At 38.6% G+C, this 21,461-nt stretch overlaps 1 protein-coding gene across 4 annotated transcripts in view; it reads left to right on the top strand.

Moving 5' to 3' along the window:
* Positions 1 to 21,461, top strand: part of KIAA0825 (KIAA0825 ortholog) — a 248,386-nt gene that overhangs the window by 4,061 nt on the left and 222,864 nt on the right. For 2 of the 4 annotated variants that reach the window (XM_061360982.1, XM_061360983.1), the window contains exon 1: positions 10,276 to 10,341. The exons of 1 other annotated variant lie outside the window; for it this stretch is intronic. In XM_061360982.1, coding sequence (XP_061216966.1) covers positions 10,333 to 10,341 — 9 coding nt within the window. In that variant the 5' untranslated portion in view covers positions 10,276 to 10,332. Of the gene's footprint in view, positions 1 to 5,909; positions 5,997 to 10,275; positions 10,342 to 21,461 lie in introns of those variants that run through there. One more of the 4 variants, XM_061360980.1, reaches the window with a different exon arrangement.

Raw genomic sequence — 21,461 nt, 5'->3', positions numbered from 1 at the left:
AGTATTTTCCCTTGTGTTGAAGATCCATTCTGATATGATCAGTAAATATTCCTTCGTCAAAGTCCTTTCACCTTTTTTTTTTTTTTTTTCCCGGAATCCAGGTAAGCTTATTCAGATTGTATTGTTTGATTATTAGTTTTTGAATTTTTGGGGGTGTGTTTTAAAATGCATTTTGTCTTTTGTGTATTATCCTTTCCTAAGTAGCTGCCGTCAGAATGGTGAATGTGTGTAATGGTAGAAAAATTATGACTATTTCTTACATTTCTTAGAATATTCCAGAACTGTTTTTTCTCTGCAGTAACCCCTTCCCTCAATTTTATTTATTATTAGGCAGTTGCCAACAGCATGGCTGATGCCTCACAATGCAGATAAACCTGGACCCTGGCTCAGACATTAGAAAATTGAGTTAAACATGATGTAACCAGTGGGGTAATGTGGTGTATGTACACTTTTTGCCTTCTCTGCTGTTTGCTGTACTTCAGGTCAGTACAGAGGGTAGGCAAAAGGTGCAGATGGTTGTCTATGAATGGAGAAGAGAAAAAAACTAAAAAAGAAGTTAGGAGAAAATATGGCATAAATTATAACAGATAAGATAGTGAACAAATAAAGATAGTGAAGGTACAAGAAGAGCAAGCTAGTATCAAAATATTACATAGCATGTTGCAGTTCTGTTAGTGTATTTTATCAAAATGTAACTTGAAGCTTATATAAAATTGTGAAATACAGGTATCAGATATAGATATGCTGTTTTAGGCGAGGTTCACAATGTATTGTAGTGGTTTCTTGTAGCTGTTTGTTTGTTCTGTAAGTTGAGGTGAAACCCCTGTTATCAGCAGATCTTGTAGATAACTCTTGTATTCTTACTTCATTTGATATCCATGCAAAAGAATTCCAGGTCAGCACCCAGCGGCAACTTACCCTGGGATACTGGTGTCTCTTTAAAATCTCATGGAGGTTGTAGTAGAAGCATTATTTACCAAAATGATTAGCTTTTATTGGTTTGTTTATTTTAGCAGGTGTGACTGTCTACTAGACTCAAAAAGCAGACAGCATTCAGCACAGAGTAAATCCAAAATTAACTGTCAGAATAATAGCAAAAAAAATTAATTATTGTAGTATTAATGTAGTAACCTATTGCCATAAGAAGGTGGGTTTCTCTTCAGATAGGCTTTGAGGCCTTTTTCAATGCAAAATAAGCTAAATAGCCATCATTTTTGCTTTTCTCACTGAGTCTTGTGAAGTCATTTGGATGAAGAAGAAATTTTGTGTAATGGCTCGTTGTTTCCCATCACACTTGTGGACTCGGGAGGTAAGAAGTGGAGTTTTGTTGCTGTGAACATGACGGTGTGATTCTACTTGTCTTTGACATACCCAGGTATAAGACATACAAGTCATTTCCCCATCCTGAGATAATACTCTATGCTATGAGGGAAATGTTCCCTCGAGTAAAGAGATGGCAATGGTCTTTTGTGGTCTGTAGTCCCAGGAGCTTTCAGAGAATTGGTGTGGTCCTCCAAATATCTTTCTGAAAATAATGTGAGGATTGCAGAAGTGTCTAGACCTTTTGCAGAAGGGGTACTTTGGCAGTCTCTTATGCACAGAAGAATCAAAGAGTTCATTTGAAGCAGTTAGGTAGCTAAGGTCTCTCTTTCTTTCCACTTTCCCAATGAAGCAATGACATTAGTGCAGAAGGTTGTTGCTGTTAGCTGTTTCTTCCATCTGGAGTGCCAGTATTGACAGAAGGGCTGTGTAGTTAGTAGCATTACTGCTCATAAAGATTATCAGTAAGGGCTGAAATGAGAGCAGGACTGAAATCCTTGACTGGGAGCAGAGTATCTTTCCAGGAAATGCTGTGGAGCACCTCTGGGAAAGCAAAGATCCTTTGGGAAAGCATTATGGGCCCTGCTGCATAAGCATAAACTCTCTAAAGTGGGCAGCCCCATTTCTCTCATTTTTCTGCCTCCCAGTGGCATCCTCAAAAATGTATTAGGCAGACCAGAGTAGTACTACTGTACACTTGTGCATCTGCAGCTAACTAAACCCATGTTTTGGTGGTGGAAGGCTTAAAAAAGTATGCCTGTTCCACTCATGGGGTTTGCAGACAGTGGCAGCAGAGGTGACAAAATGAAAAAGAGCAGGATGAGGATTAATGTGGAGACTAATTAGGAGAGTTGCATATGTAGCATATTGAAAACATACCTGATTTAAATCTTCTAAGGTAAATGGTAGATGCTGACTGAAATATGGTAAATTAGTATGTCTGTTTTATAGTTTAAACTTTTATAGTTGCTTGCAGAAACTGATTTGCTGTGATCCCTGGAGGCATGGAATAGGCCTCAATATTTGGAGGTGTTTCCATATTTTAAGTTACTCATATGCCAGTTTTTTCTATGCAAAACATATGCAAGTTAAATTTTCAGGATCGGTGTTATTTTGGAATGAGCTTGGTTCTGCAAGAAACAACATAGAATTAGTCTGAGACACTGCATTAGTTAAAAATGTGTAAATGTACATGTGTCTCTATACATATATATAAGGTAGTAGTATGTGCTATACAGGAGCTTTTCTTGAACAGGCAAAATTCTTCGCTAATCCAGCTAGTTAATTACAAAATATTTGTATTGACATACTGAAAAATGATTATGCATTCTACTTCTAGGTTTGTTTGGTTTGGGTTTTTTTTTAATGGATAGATTTAGATCACTTTATAAGGAATTAAAAGGAAAATTATGTTGCAGAAAGAATCCTTGGTTAAGAATCTTTGGTTTTCCCTCTCTCCCTTTAGTTCTCATACTATTATTGGTCTTTACCTGAAAGTCTGAGCAATACAGTTAGCAATTCTTCCTTTCATAACTAAGTATGTCAGATAGCTGTCAGCTCTGTGATGTGCCTCATCTTCCCTCTTGTGGAGTTAAATATCAAATCCAAATCATCTGATAGCAATGCAAAATGCTGCCATAGTGTTACTCTGCTGTACTTTCTCCTCTTCATTCCTAAATCTGTGTTTGATAGAGGTGAAACTCTTATGCATTGTTGCTTAGTTTATTTCTTATTAGTTAATATAGGTGAAATAATCAGTGAAGTGCATGCTTCTGCTTATAATTTCAGTTTTAGCAAATACTATACTTACTTTACTTGTCCAAACATGTTGAAAGTATTGAATTTTAAGGCAAAAACATTCACAATCTGAAAAGGGAACACTGACAAGTTCAGTCAAAAGGGAAAAGAAGAATAATTTATAAAAGGAACTGTAGATAATGATGCCATCCAGTTGTTTTAAAGTGCTTCTACCTCACCTTTAATGAATTAGATTTGTCAACAGTGTATGTTTTATGCACTACTTCTAATGAAGTGGCATACCAGCACTGCAGTGTACTTTGAGGTTTATTCCATCAAAGCTTTTTGCTGTCGTAAAGTAGACCTTTTTAAATAATAGATACTAAACCCCACATTTAAATAACATTAAGGTTGTGACACAAACACCAAATGACAAACTCCAGGCAATTCAAACTCAGGGCTGACAACTTGTCATTAACTTGCATTGTTGCTTTTTAAAAAAGAAGCCCAATTGCATGATTTAAGGATTTAGTGTCAGACTAACTTTAAATTTCTTGGCTTTTGTGGGCTGAAGTTACAACCTTACTGTCATTTTCAATATAGTTTGCTGTTTGCTGGGTTTTTTTTGCATAGCATCTGTTTTCAGAAAAATAATAAATACTGTGGAAAAAGTACAGGCTTTGTTGGCATTGTTCATAATTTAAAACATAGGTATGAAAGTGTTGGTCAAAGGACAGAGGCTGTCTATCCCATTGTTAAACTTACATACAGTTCTTTCAATCTTCCTTTGTTCTTGCCTTTGCTGATTCTTTTACAGAACTTCCGAGCTACAGAGATTTTAGTCCTGGGGTACTTCAGCTACAACCATGGCAGGTTCTAAGAGTTCCCAGTTCTTTACCATGTAAAATACCACTTTCTTTTTAATACTTAAGTACTGAATCAAATGAGAATTTTAATACGTGTAGAAAACCTTGTAAAAAGGCATTTAAATTACTTAAAATATGGTGAAACAAAAGCAGGTGAACAGGATACTTGCAGTTACTTCTTACATTTTAGCATTTTGTTGCTCTTGAACATAATGGACATTTTTGTTCAGGTACGTAAACACAGTCCTTTCAGTTCCTTTCTAGGGGTGATTTCTCAAGGTCTGTAAGTCTAATGCTGGGGCAATTTATCATTTTCATCATAGTTTTGTCTATTTAATATAGCATAAGCTGCCAGTGCTTGCACCAGCCACTCACTGCAGTCACCTGCCCTGATCCAACCATGATTGCCTTGTAAATGAGGATGGATGGGTTGCATGGGGTAGGTGACTGGTACAGAAGGTTGGTATTTTTGCCATGTGTGATGGTTTAACCCCAGCTAGCAAGTAGTACCCCTTCAGACATTTGTTCACTCCCCCTGTGGTGGGATAAGGTGAGAGAATGAGGTGAGTAAAACGTGAGAAAACTCACAGGTTCAGATTAAGACAGTTTAATAGGTAAAGCAAAAGCTGCGCACACAAGCAAAGCAAACTAAGGAATCCATTCACCACTTCCCACACTCAGGCAGGTGCTCTGCCATCTCCAGGACAGCAGGGCTCCACCATGTATACCAGTGTCTTAGTAGGACAAATGCTGTCACTCAGAAATATCTCCACCTTCCTTCTTTCCCCCCCCCCCCCCCCCCCCAGCTTTAGATGCTAACCATGATGCCATGTGGTACGGAATATCCCTTGGATCAGGTGGGGTCAGCAGTCCTGGCACTGTCCTCTCCCAGCTCCTAGTGCATCCCCAGCCTGCTCGCTGGTGGGACATGGTGAGGATCAGAAAATGCCTTCACTCTAAGCTGAGCACTGCTCAGCAGTAATGAAAACGTACCTGTGTTACCAATACAGGGTATAGAGCTATGGTTCGGATTTGTGCTGGAAATTCAAAGAAGCTGGAAAAGTTGCTATGAAGAAAATGAGCTCCATCCCAGCCAAAACCAGGTCACCAAGCTAGTCTTCATCTATCATACTTGATTAATTATGTTAGTGTCAACAATCACAGCTGGATGCAACAGCCAATCTTTAGTTCTTTTAATAAGGCATTGAATGACAGACTCACAGACTGGTTTGGGTCAGAAGGGACCTTAAAGCTCATCTATTTCCAACCTCCAGCCATGGGCAGGGACACCTTCTACTAGACCAGCTTTCTCCGAGCCACATCCAACCTGGCCTTGAACACTGCCACAGCTTCTCTGGGCCCAGCTTCTCCAGGCTACCTGTGTCAGGGCCTTACTACCCTCACAGGGAAAAACATCTTCCTCAGATCTTATCTAAATCATACCTCTTCCACTTTAAGACCCTTGCCGCTGTCCCGTCACTACAGGCCCTAGTAAAAAGTCACTTTTTCTTACAGTCTCCTTTATATGTGGGATGTTAATCTCAAACTTCTACCTCTTTTTTGTAAGCTGCTTGTTTTCAAGTGAGTGACCACAAAGCAGATTATTCTCAGTGAAAATACTTAGCTGTTTAGACCTTGCTAAGCATTTCTTAATAGGTACCATATGCTATTTTGGCAGACTCTGTGGCTTTCTAATTTCCCATTCCGTGCATACCTACTCTTCATTGGATTTCTACCTTTGCAACAGTGAAATGAAGTGTTCACCATGGTTTATATAAGTCTCAACAGAAATGGAGGCTTCTAAAGCTAAAACTTAAAAAACATTCTGAACTTGGACTACTATTTACCAGTTGGAATTAAGAATAATACTCTCCTAGGGTATGAGCCATTTTATATCATACTTAAGCAATTAGGATTTTTAACTGTGAAAGTGTTAGTTCATCAAATACTACCTATTGGTATTTATAATACTTTCTTTTTACGTAGGACCACTGATGAACTGTTAACTGAGTATTACACATGGGCCCTTAAAACAAAAAGATTTCAGTTGCAGAAAGAAAATAGTGACTGAAGGTGTATATTTATGTAAATTGTACATTGGTATGTTCTGAAATTGACTTGCTATTAAATATAAAATAAAATGTTTAAAATGTTCTAACTGGGTGGTTAGATGACCTGTAAAGTTTATAAGAATTGCTACTAATCGAGAATATATATAAATTCTTACTGATTGAAGAAAATGCAGAAATGCTGCATTTAAGTTTAAAAGGATTTTTTTAAGTTCTAAATAAGCTTTGTTCAGACTAACCATTTTGTAAATTCTTCTCTCTCTGCAGCAGCTACAAAAATTACTAGCTATTTATTAAGAAATTAATAGGTATGAACTTAGGATTAGTATAATTTCATAAGTTTCAATAAGTTATCGCTTTTTAGTAAGGACTTACGCAGTTACTGTGGAAGCTGAGAGCATTGTTTTTTAAATTCATATTGTACTTTGCAGCATTTGCTTAAGTGCAATAGTCCCTAACATTTATTATATTTGGAACAGAATTCAGTCTGTTCTATAATATACAGAAAAACCTAGTAAACTCTCTTTGGTTAGAAAGGTCAGAAAATATGCTTGTCTCTCAAGTTGTCTGAATCTCTTTACCTCAGTATAATCAATCAATTTCTCTCCACCCTTTTTATTGCATTGCCATGAGTGCATAACAGTACAAAAATCTATCTTGACTAAAAACTTGTGATCATTCCAGGAAGAAGTGGTTTAGGGAGCTATATCAACCAGTAGTACAGATGAAGAAATGGATTATTTGAAGTAGGAATAGTAGACTATGAAATGTTTTAAAATCTTAAGATGCCTTTTGACTGGGAGCATGCGAGTTATGTAAGGTAATGCAAGTCTAGGAGCTCGTGAGGAATGCAGCACTCTTTGCTATTTTCCTGTAATAAACTTGTCCCTCATGCACACTGTGATAGAAGAAAACAATGGAAGAAGCATTCCAGTCTGTCTTGATCTTAAAACTCAAATTATTTGTTCAGTATCATTCCATGATACACACTGGCAAAGCAATAGATTTTTGGTTCTCCTACTTGGAACAACCTTAGAAGTTTCTGAATAATGTTCAGCTCCAAAGATTAGCATTGGGCAGGATGTTGCAATGTCACTTATTATCAGCTTATCTAGGAAAAACATGTCATTTCATTAAATGCTCCCTCCCTTTTCTGTCCCTGAACTCTTTTCTCCATTATTCAGAGTACATAGAATTAACTATATTTCTTACTGGATGTTTTGTTTGTGCTTGTAACATCCTTCACACTTCCCTGGTGGTGTACCACTGAAAGGAATCTTGGGTTGGGACCACATGCTGTTGGCTGGGTCACAACAAGCGTATCTATTTTACAGGCTAGTAGAATAGACTTGAAATCACAGAACCTTATTTTTTATACAAAAATAGGTTTGACCAACAATAGATTTGATCACAGCTCATGCTTCTGAATGATATTCTGGTAGAGTTGTTACTATACTCAGTTTTAGGTAGTTAAATAAAAAAAAAATGGTTTGAACCTTAAGTATTTGATTATAATACAAGTTTCCACCTTGAATGATATGGCTTATTAATTTTTAACTTTAGAAAAATTGTAAAATGCCATAAAATTAACATAAGGAAAAAGAAATGTACTAAAATGTTAACATGACCCTGGAAAAAAGTTTTACTCTTTTTTTTTTTTTTTAGTATGATGTCCCCTTCTCTTTCTATCTAGAAACTTGAAATGTAGTGTTACTTCCAGATAAAAAAACAACAAACTGATCTTCAGTTTTCAGTCCAGTTTTGTTCTGAAGCAAAAGATTGATTTCATGTGATAGACAAGTAGTGCACTTTTTTTCCACTGTAGCTCCACTTCTTGGCTGGTTGCACAGCTCATTTGAGCCTTGTAAGCATGTAAGAAATAATGCAGCTCATGGTGTTCACTTGAAAGATACTTATGAACACTTGCCCTTTTAATCATGAAAACAAAGGCTAAGTGCTTTCTGCACTAGAGATCTTAATATAATTTTTACAGTAGTTTTTAAGGTGGTAGGGAGGAACCCCGTTCTGCATCACAAATCAGCTGATTGTCTTTCCTTTTTACACAGTAATTTATGACCTTTCTGGTTCCAAAGAAAGATATATTTTCTCCTCTATGAATACATTTTTTTATGTTTCCGTCTCCCTCCCTGGTAACACTATTGCTTCGATATTTTGAAATAGTATTCTTGACACAGGATCTTCCCAGAAAATGTGGTAGAAAGGCATTAGAGTTTTCCGTAAGTATTCTTGAATCATACCCATGTGGCATTTCCATGACATATACAGCCTAACAGGATAGAAGTAAATGAACTTCACCAAGAAGTATGAGATGTTTCCTTCGTGAGCTGACAGCTACCGGCCTTGGTTGCCCTATGGTAAGGATCTTCAGGCAGGAGTGGGAGTATCATTTAAGAGATCCTTGAGATGAAGGAAGTTGATTTCACTGTAACTATTCCTTTATTTTCCTTTCTTTCTTCTTCAGCAACAATGGAAAGGTATTGTGGATAGCCATTCTTTAAAAGTGCCACTAAGTTATGCGTTTCTTTTTTTTTTGGGGGGGGGGGGGATTGTGTGTGTGTGTGTTGTTTTTTTTTCCCCAAACACCTGATAACATAAGCAATGAGTGAGATAAAACCGGATCAAAATAGAGAATGCTGTGGGAAGATCAAGGCTAACTCTGAGTAAGTATTTGAAAAAATAAGTTATCTATGGCTTGTGGATTAGTAAAAAGCTCCTGTCTTAAACAAACAGAAAAGAGTGATCATGGAGCCACCAGCACCAGTTGGCAGCCCAAACTTTTAAAAGAACACTAAAATGCTGCTGTGTTAGTAGAGAGCGTAATTCTCTTGCTGTGGGGCTCTAAACCTGATCTAAACACTGCATTTCATAGTGAAATTATGGTTTTATTGTTTTGATGTATTTAGACTAGTTACCAAAGAATCTTCTAGAACAGCTTTGATGAGTCTTAAATTAGGCCTATGCATGGGACAGGCAATCTGAGATGTTTAAACAAATTACTTCACATGAGGCTTCTGATGGGAAACATCTTCGTTATTTCGGTGTGTTTTTTTCATAGCTAGTAACACTATAAAACCTGAGTGCGAGTTTAAATAAGTCAAAATATGAAGAAGCAATAGACTTTCAGATGGTTGGAGAGACTGGTATATCTCTGTGAAGAAAATATTTTTTATAAAAATGTATTGTGCTTTGCGTAATCCACATAAACTTCAAATAGAATGCTAATTATACAATACTGTGCCTCATCAGAAAAATCAATTACTTTTAAATTGATATATATGAAGCAGCGAGTTATGTTATCAAGCTTGCTTTGAAGACAATCCATCAGAGAGGAAAACGATTACAGATCACATCCTTCTGTGGAAGCTTGAACATATTTCCTGTTGTCAAATGCTAACCTTTCTTAGACTGCAGCTGATGTAGTTGAATATAAAGTTATCCTCCTTGAAATTCTGATTTATAATGCATCTTAGCTGCAAGCCTTTGGTCAATCTCAGAAATGTAAAATGATCTTGAAACACATCCTGTGAGATCTACTAAATTGAAATTATTTGTATAATCTTTTTCTTAGTTAGTTTATGACATGCAGTTGTCACCTTTTGCAAGTAATTTTTTTCTTCGACTGGAAAGCCCTGGCTTCTTTAAACACAGTTACAGTTGTTGGTTTGCTAATCCTGTGAGTCAGTCTGCTCTAAACAAGAAGCTTATCTCAAACCCTTGGCAGCTTCAGTGAAAATTAAAAAGCATGCTCTACTGTAACGATTGTCGAAAGTGGAAATAATATTTGTCCAGTAGGACAGCTTGCTTTTGTAGGCTCTAAATAAAAGTTGAGATTCTGTCTCATCCTTGAAAGCTTCTGTGTCAAGAAGGTAATTTGGACTGTTTGTGGTTTGACAGGGATTATTAAAATCAGATGAAGTGAAGGGAAGGAAGTGTGAGAAAGCAAAATTGACAGTGACATTCTCTATTATTTGCAGCTTGGATCATGATGAGTATGTTGATATGATAGATTCTAAATGTTAGGTTTACTGTTGGGATATGTTAAGCAGCAAATACAGTAAAATGCAGTTACAGATAATTTTTCTGACTATCCAGCGTTTATTTTCATTTGGAAATTTGAAAGGGGGAGTGTAGCAGAAAATGAAAGACTAGAGGGGCAAATGAAAGGAAAAAGGGAGTGGATCAGAATGAAGTGAATTTTCTCCTTTGTGGTTTGATTTAAACAACAACTTATCTTTTTACCTTTTTTTTTTTTTTTTTTTTTGAGTTCATGCAGCTTGCTAGTATACTTCAGAGGAAATAAAACTCAGCATTAAGAATTCATGGAACAGGTCATAAAATTCATTTTTCTAATTACTTGAATTTTGGTAGGAATTTTCTAACATTAATAGTTTTGCAGAAAGTGAGCTTAAGTCTTAAAGATTGCTGATCCACATCAAATTTTTATGACTTGCATCTTACATCTTATTTTTATATAGTGATCCTTTCTGCTGCTTTGAGATAAATTATTTAAAAACTGAAATTATTGCAATATTCATATAGCTGAATTTTTGATTGCTTGAGATACATCAGCCTCAAACTGTATGCATCTTTTGGTGTCTAGTGAATATAAAATGTATCACTTATCTGAAGTCTTTTTTTTATCTCTTGGTCAATAGGTAAACTTTCAGGTTTTGAGTATGTGAGTTAGTGCAGAAGTAAGATACCAGTCTAGTTTGAAGGTTGCTCTCATTTCCATATGGTTTCCTTTTCTGTTTTCCAGTACAGAAACTTTGCAAAGAAAAATCTATTTTTGGGGCAATTTTCAGTGTAGAGTTTTAGGATATTTTTGGAAATTAGAAAACTGAAAGGAAAATAGGTGACACATGAAAGCCTTTGCTGCTACTTAGCATAGCCATAGCTTCATACCTTTCAAACATGGCATGCGATGTTCTAACAATTGAGCCATGCCAGTATAGCAAGTCCCATCTCTCATCTGCACCTGTCTTTGCAGCAGAGTGAAGCATATTAGCATCCAGAGTGATTCATCTCCCTGAGCAAAAAGGATAAAGGAGCAGAATGACTGGGGAAAAGCGGTTACCTAGAATTGTTCACAGTCTCTCAAAATAAGGACTGTCATGGGGGAAAAGTGTGATGTTAAAAACAGTGAGGACACTGGTAAAAGAGCATAAAAATGCCTAATGTGAGAAGAGTGTGCAGACCCCAATGTAGTCTGGAGGGGAGAGTGTGAAGCACAGACAAGCACCATGAAATAGACCCTGAGATGAAGGAAAACTGGAAATGTGTGCAGAGGACAATCTTAGAGGGACGTAAAAGACACAGCAATGAGCGGCTTCTGTGCAAGAAAGGAAGGGCTTAGTGCTGTAGTTACAGAAGCATGTACTGGTACTTTCAGAAAGTTAGCTTAACATTACCGTTTTCTGTTGTCCTGGTGTTGGCTGGGTAGAGTTAATTTTCTATTTAGTAGCTGGTGCAGTGCTGTGTTTTGGATCTAGAGTGAGAACAATGCTGGTAACACACCGATGTTTTAGTTGTTGCTCAGTAGGGTTTACCCTAGATCAAGAACTTTTCAGTCTCATGCTCTGCCAGTGAGGAGGGGCACAAGAAGCCTGGAGGGAGCAGCGACAGAGCACGTGACCCAAACTAGCCAAAGGAGTATTCCATACCACAGCACATCATGTCCAGTAGATAAACTGATGGGACTTACCTGGAAGTTAGAAGATCAGTGCTTGTGTCAGGCTGGGTATCAGTCTGGTGGTGAGCAATTGTATTGGGCATCACTGCTATTTCTTGTTTGGGAAATTTTCTTTATAAGGGAGCATCTCATTTGCTTTCAACTTAATTGATTTTATTTTCTAGTATCAGGACTTGTTCTGGTCTTGACAGTAATCTTTTCTGTTTGTTCTGCAGGATTCTTCTGGTTCCAAGAGATGTATTTTCTGCTTTATTTATATACTGTTCCCTAATCTTGCACATTTTCTGCTTTGTTCTTCTGAACCTCTTGTTTGCAACCATACCATAACTTTCTGTTTGCTCCTCTCATAGAATCATAGGGTGGTTTGGGATGGAGAGCACCTGAAGATCATCCAGTTCTAACCCTTCCACCATGGGCAGGGACACCTCACACTAGACCAAGTCACTTAAGGCTCTGTCCAACCTGGCCTTGAACACTGCCAGGGATGGAGCATTTACCACTTCTTTGGGCAGCCTATTCCAGTGCCTCACTATCCTTATAGTAAAGAACTTCCTTATATCTAACCTGAACTTCCCCTGTTTACATTTAAACCCATTATGCCTTATCATATCACTGCTGTCCCTGATGAAGAGTCCTTCTCTGCATCCAGATTTAGGAGTTGTGTGCACCTGTTTAGTTGAGTTACAAAATGCTTGCCCATTTCCACGGTTATGCTGATAGTAGTGCTACAGGGTGCTTTATGCACGGTCAGCAGTCGTGATGGTTAGTGACCGTGTGTCTCTCTTCAGTGCAAGGAAATACTAAATTATGTCAAAATAGTGGAGGTAGGTTTGTGACTGGAAGCATGGATTCAACAGTTGACTGCAGCTGTGAGATGGCATTCTGATATTAATACTGGATGGGAGGAGGCAGACTACACTTGAGCCATAGCAGTACATCACCTGACAAAAAGCAGTAAGTCAGAGACAAGCAGGGCTGCCCAGACAGAGGGAAACGCAAGCTAGCTATCTGCCATTTCATGGTGAAGCATTTATTGGTTCTTAGAGATACAGATACTGTGTTAGCTCTTTCAGCTACTGATAGGACGCAGTTCATTGTAAACAGCACTGTGTTATACCTGTGTGTTTTGTAGCCTGTTGTTAACTCTTAATTGTGGTATAAATGTGTAAAAGTGAAAACTAGTCACTTTGAAGGAAAGGGGAAGGATTTTCCTTTTTTCCCCCTAAATTAATTTCATCTGGGGACAAACAGTGTCAAATGTCAGCTACATATCTTCATATTTACTTCTCTATTCTCAAATGACACTATATTATTTGGCGGTGGTAGTCTACGGTCTTGTTAAAGTACTTCCAAGCGCAGAAAAAAAGTATTAACACAAATTCATAGAATTATAGAATAGTTAGGGTTAGAAAGGACCTAACCATCTAGTTCCAACCCCCCTCCCATAGACTGGGACACTACACACTAAACCATGTCACCCAAAATTATGGAGTACCTAATTAGAAGAACAGTTAAAATTCAGTGTACAGTTTGTGTGGACTTATTCTAGGCTAGTTAGGGTTGGGGAGTGCTGCCCTTCCTGAATGTGTGGATTTTACTGTGTTACTTAGCCAAATACTCATAATTTTGAAAATATCCCTATTTTATTGGAGTCCATCTCTCTGTCTCCTGATGTCTATTATTTATCAAAGGGGAGGTTGGTTGAATCAGGGTACGTTTTCTAGTGGCTGGCTGTGGAATTAGTCTGAAGAGCAAGGAGAGAGAAACAATAAACTCAAAACCTCACATTTCAGTATTTACAGTGTTTTCAAGTACAAGAGGTAAGATATTTGCTAGAGATTCAGAACACAGAAGATCAAAGGAGAGGCTCCTGGCAAAAGTGAATATGAATTATTTCGCATTGTTTCCGGTTTAATTAGAGATTCTTCATTGCTATGTTAGGGTGTAATGGTTGTACCGAGTTTCATTCTCAAGATGAAAACAGAAATGCCTTTCACAATTTATACCATGTCATATTTTTTCTTCAAGTATAATGCATGTATTTACATTTTGGTGTATGTTAGTCTCGGAAGATGTAATTTAGTATATCAGTTTCTACTGAGCAGTTGCCAGCTGAGACACCTTTCCTTTTATAGTTCTTTTTTTAGTGCAGGGGTTTTAGTTGTGGGAAGGGTGTGTCTTTTTTAATTTCTTATTTTAAAAAAAAAAGAAGCAATCATAATGCAGAGCCAGTATTTGTGAGTTCAATAGTATTCTTGCAAGAATTTTACCAGCAATGGAGAGCAGAGTTATACCACGGTAGTTTGAGCAGTCTGACTTGGCACCTTTTTTCTTATACAGAGTGACGATGATTGCGTCACGGAAGTCTGACGGTATTTTGCCTTGTTCCCAACAGCACACAACTAGCTCATGAAATTTAGCGTGGAGTGCTTGGCCTCCATGCTTCCATATTTCAGGTGGGACTCCGTCAACCCCAGCTGCCTTGCCAGTTTTCACCTGCTGTATGGCCTTAAGAGTCTCTCCCATGGTAGGGGCTAAATCCAATTCGTTTTTCACCGGATGTTGCAGAATGTGCTGGATCCCTTCGCCTTGAACTACACGATTAGCACTAAAGAGGGTTTGAAAATGTTCAGACCAACGATTCAGGATGGAGATTTTATCTGTAAGAAGCGTTTGGCCATCTGCACCAAGTAAGGGGCTTTGAACCTGGAATGTGGGTCCATACACTGCCTTCAGAGCCTCATAGAATCCTCTGTGGTCACCCAAATCTGCACATAGTTGAGTCTTTTCTGCTAGGTTGACCCACCACTTGTTCTGGATGTCTCTAAGTTTCTGTTGGAGTTTGCTACATGCAAGACGAAAGGCTGCTTTTCTTACATGGCAGAGTGGCTGAGCGAGGTGTGCTTGATGAGCAGATCTCTTTTTTGTCAGCAATTCCTGGACCTCCTGGTTGCTATCGTCAAACCAGTCTTTGTTTTTCTAGTACCTGCCATCGCAGAAGAACTTCTACCTGAAAGTCAGTGTGGTTTCAGGGCTAATAGAAGTACCACAGACATGGTATTTGTTCTCAGACAATTGCAAGAAAAGTGTAGAGAACAGAATAAGGGGTTATACGTAACTTTCGTTGACCTCACCAAAGCTTTTGACACTGTGAGCAAGAAAGGCTTGTGGCTGATCTTAGAACGATTAGGTTGTCCCCCCAAGTTCCTGAAAATGATTATTCTGTTACATGAGGATCAGCAAGGCCAAGTTAGGTATGGTGATGCACTCTCTGAGCCTTTCCCAATAACCAATGGTGTGAAACAAGGTTGCGTTCTCGCACCGACCTTATTCACAATCTTCTTCAGCATGATGCTCCAAAGGGCTACAGCAGACCTCGACGAACAAGACGGCATTTATATTCGATATCGTACCGATGGTAGCCTATTCAATCTAAGGCGACTGAAGGCCCACACTAAGACCCTAAACCATCTTATCCGTGAACTGCTCTTTGCTGATGATGCCGCCCTTGTTGCCCACACAGAAGCAGCTCTGCAGCGTTTAACATCTTGCTTTGCGGAGGCGGCTGAGGTTTTTGGGCTGGAAGTCAGCTTGAAGAAGACAGTAGTCCTCTACCAACCTGCACCGCAAGAAGATTATCGCCATCCCCATATTACCATCGGCGAGTCAGACCTTAAGACAGTTCATCAGTTCAGCTATCTGGGAAGCATCATTTCCTCAGATGCCACGATCGACAGAGAGATAGACAACAGAATAGCAAAGGCATATAGAGCCTTTGGAAAACTCCATAAAAGAGTCTGGTGTAATAAACACCTGAAGAAAAGTACAAAGATCAGTGTCTACAGAGCCATTGTATTGTCTACTCTTTTATATGGGTCTGAATCATGGGTCATCTATCGTCATCACCTGCGACTCCTGGAACGCTTTCATCAGCGCTGCCTTCGTACAATTCTAAACATCCATTGGACTGACTATGTGTTTAATGTCACTGTCCTCGAACAGGCAGGGGTCACCAGCATCGAGGCCACATTGCTGAAACTGCAGCTGCGCTGGGCAGGGCACGTCTCTAGGATGAAGGATCACCGCCTCCCCAAGATCGTGTTTTACGGTGAACTTGCCACTGGTAGCCGCAAGAGAGGTGCCCCAAAGAAGAGATACAAGGACTCCCTGAAACAATACCTTAGCCTTGGCCATATTGACTACCATCAGTGGTCCACCTTGGCCTCCAATCGGGAGACTTGGAGGCACACCATACATAATGCCGCTGACTCCTTTGAGAGTTCACGAAGAACTAGTCTCGAGGAGAAAAGACAACGCAGGAAGAATCGTGTCCCACCTGTTCCACCCAAGGAGACCTTCTGCTGTGCTTTTTGTAGCCGGATTTGCCTATCCCACATTGGCCTTCTTAGTCATCAGCGCGCTTGTAGTAAGCGTGGGTAAATGCCCTTCCCAAATCTTCGTTCGCGAAGTCAAGCCATGAATGATGAATTTGTGAGTAGCAGAAGTTAACTTTTCACCTCTTCCTCCTCCCAAAGGTTTAGTCAGCCAAATGTAAGGGAAGAGGCCTGCAATCTTTCCTTAAAGACATCTCCTAAGTAATGGAGTTAAAGGTTACTAAAGGCTTTTGGTGGGCCTCTGCACAGACCGTGGTCAGCAGAATCTAGTTCACACAGTGATTAAAATCTTCTTGTTGATTTCTAAGGGATAACCTCACCTTCTATCTTTTTTTTTTTATGTAAAGGACTGATCTGTCTTTATGTGGTGGCTGTTGTTTCCAGAACTACTGGAGCTAGAAACTAATGCTAGACTTTGGTAAAATAATATGTTTAATCTCCTGCCTGTTTGTGATACCAGCTGTTAAAAGCTGTTAAAGCTTAAAATAAAAATGTAATGTGGGCCAAAAAAAAAAAAAAAAAGAAATTCTTTGAAGCAAGGACATTATACTAAATAAGCATTTTCAGAATTTTTAAAACATCTTGATAGGCTGTCCAACTGAAATATATTCCTGCGTTCCAGAAGTCACATAACTAAAATTTCATTTAAATGAAGTTTAGTCAAAAGCATGTGACAAACGTAAGTATTTTGTATTTTTCTCAACTAAATGTTACTATGCAATCATAATTATTTTTATTCTAAAGAGGGTCTGCTTCTTATTTATCTAGCAGGGGCTTCCATGTCTGTCACAACGGTTTTGAGAAAAAGCTGAGACCTCTTACTACTTTTGAACTTTTTGGAAACACTGAGAAGCTTTAAAAATTAATATCTGAAAGAAAGATTCCTGTGTTGACTTACTAAATTATGTTTATCTGCAGTAGTATAAATACTGTCCAAATTCACTAGTGACATCTATTTTAACCTGTTACCCAAGAGAGAATTACAGTTATCTTCTGCCACCTATTCTGGTGTTCACTGTCACAATGCAAACATGATGACTAACTTAAAAGAAGGGATCAGGAGTAGCAGCCTGAAACTACAGGCAATTTAAGTTATATTTGAGAAATGTCTAAAAACTGGCTCAAAATCCACAGTAGAATTTGTAAGAAAGATGACAATGTGCATGTGGTATTAAGAAATAGGGTTGCTTCAAATGAGGGTAGATTTTATTGTCAGTAAATGGATTGAACTTCTAAGAAGGAAGAAAATCCTTTGGCCTACAACCGAGACAAGGCTTGAGTTGTCTTCTTTCCATTGTTTAAACTAATTGTGCAGGTTCTTACCACATTTCATAGCATATTCAACTAATGAAAAAGATCTGATGAGTTTTCTCTACAAATACTTCATGTTATTCAAATTTTTTATTTTGATTACAGTTAAAAGCTGAACTTTAATGAAATGTAAGCCTAACATAAAATTGTGTTAATTAAGGTTAAACTTAAATGAGCAAGGAGCTTAGTTTTCTACGTAAGGTTAAGTATTAGTAGAGTTTGTCAAGTGCTCTCTTTTCTACTTCCGTTTATTTTGAGCTAAACTTCTTCATGTCCTTGATGGCATTCACTTTCAGGAAGAGACTTCTTTCTGAAGCTCAAATAGGCCTACAGGTTGAAAAGCTACAGGCTGCAAAGTGCTGTCTGATCTAGGAAGAAAAGCTAAGTTACATGTGGAATCATACCATCTTCCTTCTTTAAACAGTGATGCCAGTTACATTTGATTGAGTACAAGTATATGATTGCCTATGAAAAACCTTAAGATTCAGTCATACAGCAGCTATTCCAAGGTAGAAATACTAGCTGGATATTCTGAAAGCTAACATATACCCATTCAGACCCACTTACATACGTACCTTTTTTGGCTTCCCCCTTTTTGATAAGTGCTATCTTTTTCCCCAACATATGACAGGCTAGGAAATTCAGAATAGTACATTCTTTTTACCTTTGTTATGCTACTTCAGCAAAGCCAGGAGACTTACTGTATGAATATTCTCAAACAGATAAAGACTTTTCATAAATATGTTGTCTAGGGTGGAAGTCCTCAAGTCATCAGCTTTTGTAAAGCCACACAGATTTGTGGTTTGATTGTAAGCTGAAGGAGATAGATTTCTTGTAAGAGAGACTTGCAGGTCAGTATTTTGCAAGCAGTGTTCTGAAAGGCAGTATCCCTTGCAATTAAGCTTTCCTGCTTCTTACACTTCATGTATTAATGTTTAGGCCACTGTGCACCTGGCATTGCTTGAGTTCCTCTCAGCTGAGTAAAAACAACAATGCTGTTCTCAGCCACATCATAGTCATGAGAGTCTCATGCATTCTGCAGTTAGGGCACTTCATTTTTTCATTATTTTCAAGAAGACTCCATGCATACCTTCCTGTTGTTATCTTGAGGTTTTTTTGTTGGGTTTTTTCTTTCCTCTGTTCCTGTGTTTCTGAATAACTTCTTATGCAGCATGCAGCAGCAATATGCAAATAAATGGTTTAAAAACTTATTCAGAAGCACAGACTTAGAAGGTTATACGGTTCTGAGAGTCAGTGGAGAAACATACTTCTGACTAGTGTATTGTGTGCCACTCTATTAGTTTCTCATTCAGCAAGAGGCTTCAAAACTGCCTGATGAAGCCAAACTTCTGCATTTAATCATAACTTTTGTCCTAAAATCCTGCTTTGGGACTTCGCTCTGGCAAGGTCCATGTCCTTTCTGTCAGCAGACCATTTAGCAGTAGCTGACATTTTCAAAGAGATCTGATGTCAGGAAATACCTTTCATGAGTGTTCCAAAACTCTGCCTTGAGTCTGCAGAGGCCTTCGCAATTCCACTGGTCATTCATCTTGCATTTTGAGAGCAGTTTGTTAACACAGAAGTTGCGTCTGAGTAAGTTGAAGGACCACAAATAGCTTGCTGTTTTCCTTTTTCCTTCACTGTTACAGGGAGAGGAGTCCGGGAGACACTCCTGGATGTTGCAGAGGTTAGTCACCAGTACTTACAACCACTTCAAACATAGCTATTTAGTATAAATGGTGCCAAAGTGTCACAGACTCTCTTATCAGGTTGCTTTTTTTGCTTCTGCCTGTCAGAAGTATTCCTCGTTTAAAACATTGCATCTGCCAAGCAGCAAGCATCCTGTGTGCAAGTCATATCATAACTTTCCATGTTTTCCAGCATCACAGCATGGCTGCATTCTTAAGACATACCTAATGTTTTAAGGCTTTGTCTCTCATACTGACTGCATTACAAATTCTAGGTAAATTCAGCAGACTTAATTACAGGGATTTTGTTACATTTGTGCAACTACATTCCTGAAAATTGTTATAACTTAATTATCTCTGAGTCTTCTACTCCTTTGCAAAACTTGGCTGAAGTTGGGAAAAATATGTGCCTGGGGCACAGTGGGGAGAGATGCTCAGACAATGGTTGTGTAAGCCTGTTTTCTTTGAAAGTAGACTGGAAAGCAGCAATACGAAGAGTTGAAATAGAGGAATAGAAGGTGGGAAACAAATTCATATATTAAATAGAAAATAGTTTTGTATGAAAAAGAATGGGAAATGACAGTCTTTAAATTCTATATACTTGTGCTTTAAAGAAGAAAAAGCTATAGACACTGGGGAGGTTATTATAGGCAGTGTGTAATTACTGTCATGCTATGGTGAAAAGCCTTTTCCTGAAAGGAGGTGATACAGGTCTCTTTAAGATTATTTAGTCTTGTTTTGCAGTCCTCCTACAGTTTGTGTGTAACTAAATATTCCCATCAAAAAAGGTTCTACACCTGGGTTAGAGCAATCCCAGGCACAGCTGCAGGCTGGGCAGAGAAGAGATTCAGAGCAGCCATGCAGAGAAGGACTTGGGGGTGCTGGTCAATGAGAAAATGAACATGAGCCTGCAGTGTGTGCTTGCAACCCAGAAAGCCAACCGTATCCTGGGTTGCATCAAAAGGAGCGTGACCAGCAGGTTGAAGGAGGTGATCCTGCCCCTTTATTCTGCTCTTGTGAGGCCTCACCTGGAGTATTGTGTGCAGTTCTGGTGTCCTCAACATAAAAAGGACATGGATCTGTTAGAACAAGTCCAGAGGAGGGCCACGAGGATGATCAGGGGCTGGAGCACCTCCTGTATGAAGATTGGCTGAGAAAGTTGGGGCTGTTGAGCCTGGAGAAGAGAAGGCTGTGTGGAGACCTAATAGCAGCCTTCCAGTATCTGAAGGGGGCTTATAAGGCTGTTGGGGAGGGACTCTTCCTTAGGGACTGTAGTGATAGGACAAGGGGCAAGGAGTTAAAACTTAAACAGGGGAAGTTTAGATTGGATATAAGGAGGAAATTCTTTCCGGTTAGGGTGGTGAGTCACCGGAATGGGTTGCTGAAGGAGGTTGTGAATGCTCCATCCCTGGCAGTGTTCAAGACCAGGTCGGACAAGGTCTTGGGTGACATGGTTTAGTGTTAGGTGTCCCTGCCCATGGTAGGAGGCTTGGAACTTGATGATCTTAAGGTCCTTTCCAACCCTAGCTATTCTATGATTCTATGAAAATACCTTGTCTCTTCTAGGCTTGATCATGAATTTGCTGATACACTTTGAGTAAGAGCAGTGACTATTTCTTACAGATTAAAAGACTGAGATTGCATCCTAAAGGTAAGTCTGATTTGATCTACTGGCTGCTTTGAAAGTTTGGGTGAGAGACTGATTAAAAAGCTTCCATGTTTCCATTTCATACTTCTGGGTTTGGAGTATGGGTGAAGCAAGCAGATGCTTTTTGTTCAAACAAGACTGTGTCTTGCAACCTTGAAAATGTTTAACTTTTCCTAGATCATGTGTATCCAAGTATACTGTACTCCAGGATACATGGTAAGAGGGAGTAGAGTGCCATTACTTATGTCTGAGGTTGAGTTTTTGGGTTTTGGTGTTGTTTTTTTTAAAGACAGATACAGAAGGTTAACAGTGCTTTTGAAGTTGAGAACTGTAAGTAGTAAGAAGCAGTATGTGGCTGCATTACCCAGTAGTATCTTAAAGATGTATTGAGCAGTAGGCAGTAAGGCATGAAACTTTATAAGTTTGAGTTATGCCAGGCAAACCTAATTTAAACATTTGATTTAATAAATGAAAGATATTTTTTAAAAAAAGGAAACCTAATGAACATTTACAGTTTTCAGTTATAGTAAAGTGTGTCATACAACACTCAATTTAGTGAGAAGCTGTAATATTTGGGACAAGAGAGTCCGTGACGTTTATGCTGCTAAGCAAGCCACTAAGACTGTGACTATAAACTTGGACCCATGTAAGAGACATTTATGGAGAGTTTTTGTATTCCATTTTTATAAAATTGACATTTTTCTAACTCTTAGGT

Source organism: Neopsephotus bourkii, unplaced genomic scaffold (assembly GCF_033783945.1).
Source record: "Neopsephotus bourkii isolate Nb327-2 ecotype Australia unplaced genomic scaffold, CSIRO-AGI_Nbou_v1 NB_1038, whole genome shotgun sequence".
Lineage (NCBI taxonomy): Eukaryota > Metazoa > Chordata > Aves > Psittaciformes > Psittacidae > Neopsephotus > Neopsephotus bourkii.
The sequence above is the reverse complement of the archived record's forward strand: the minus strand, read 5'-3'. Positions and strand labels throughout refer to the sequence as shown.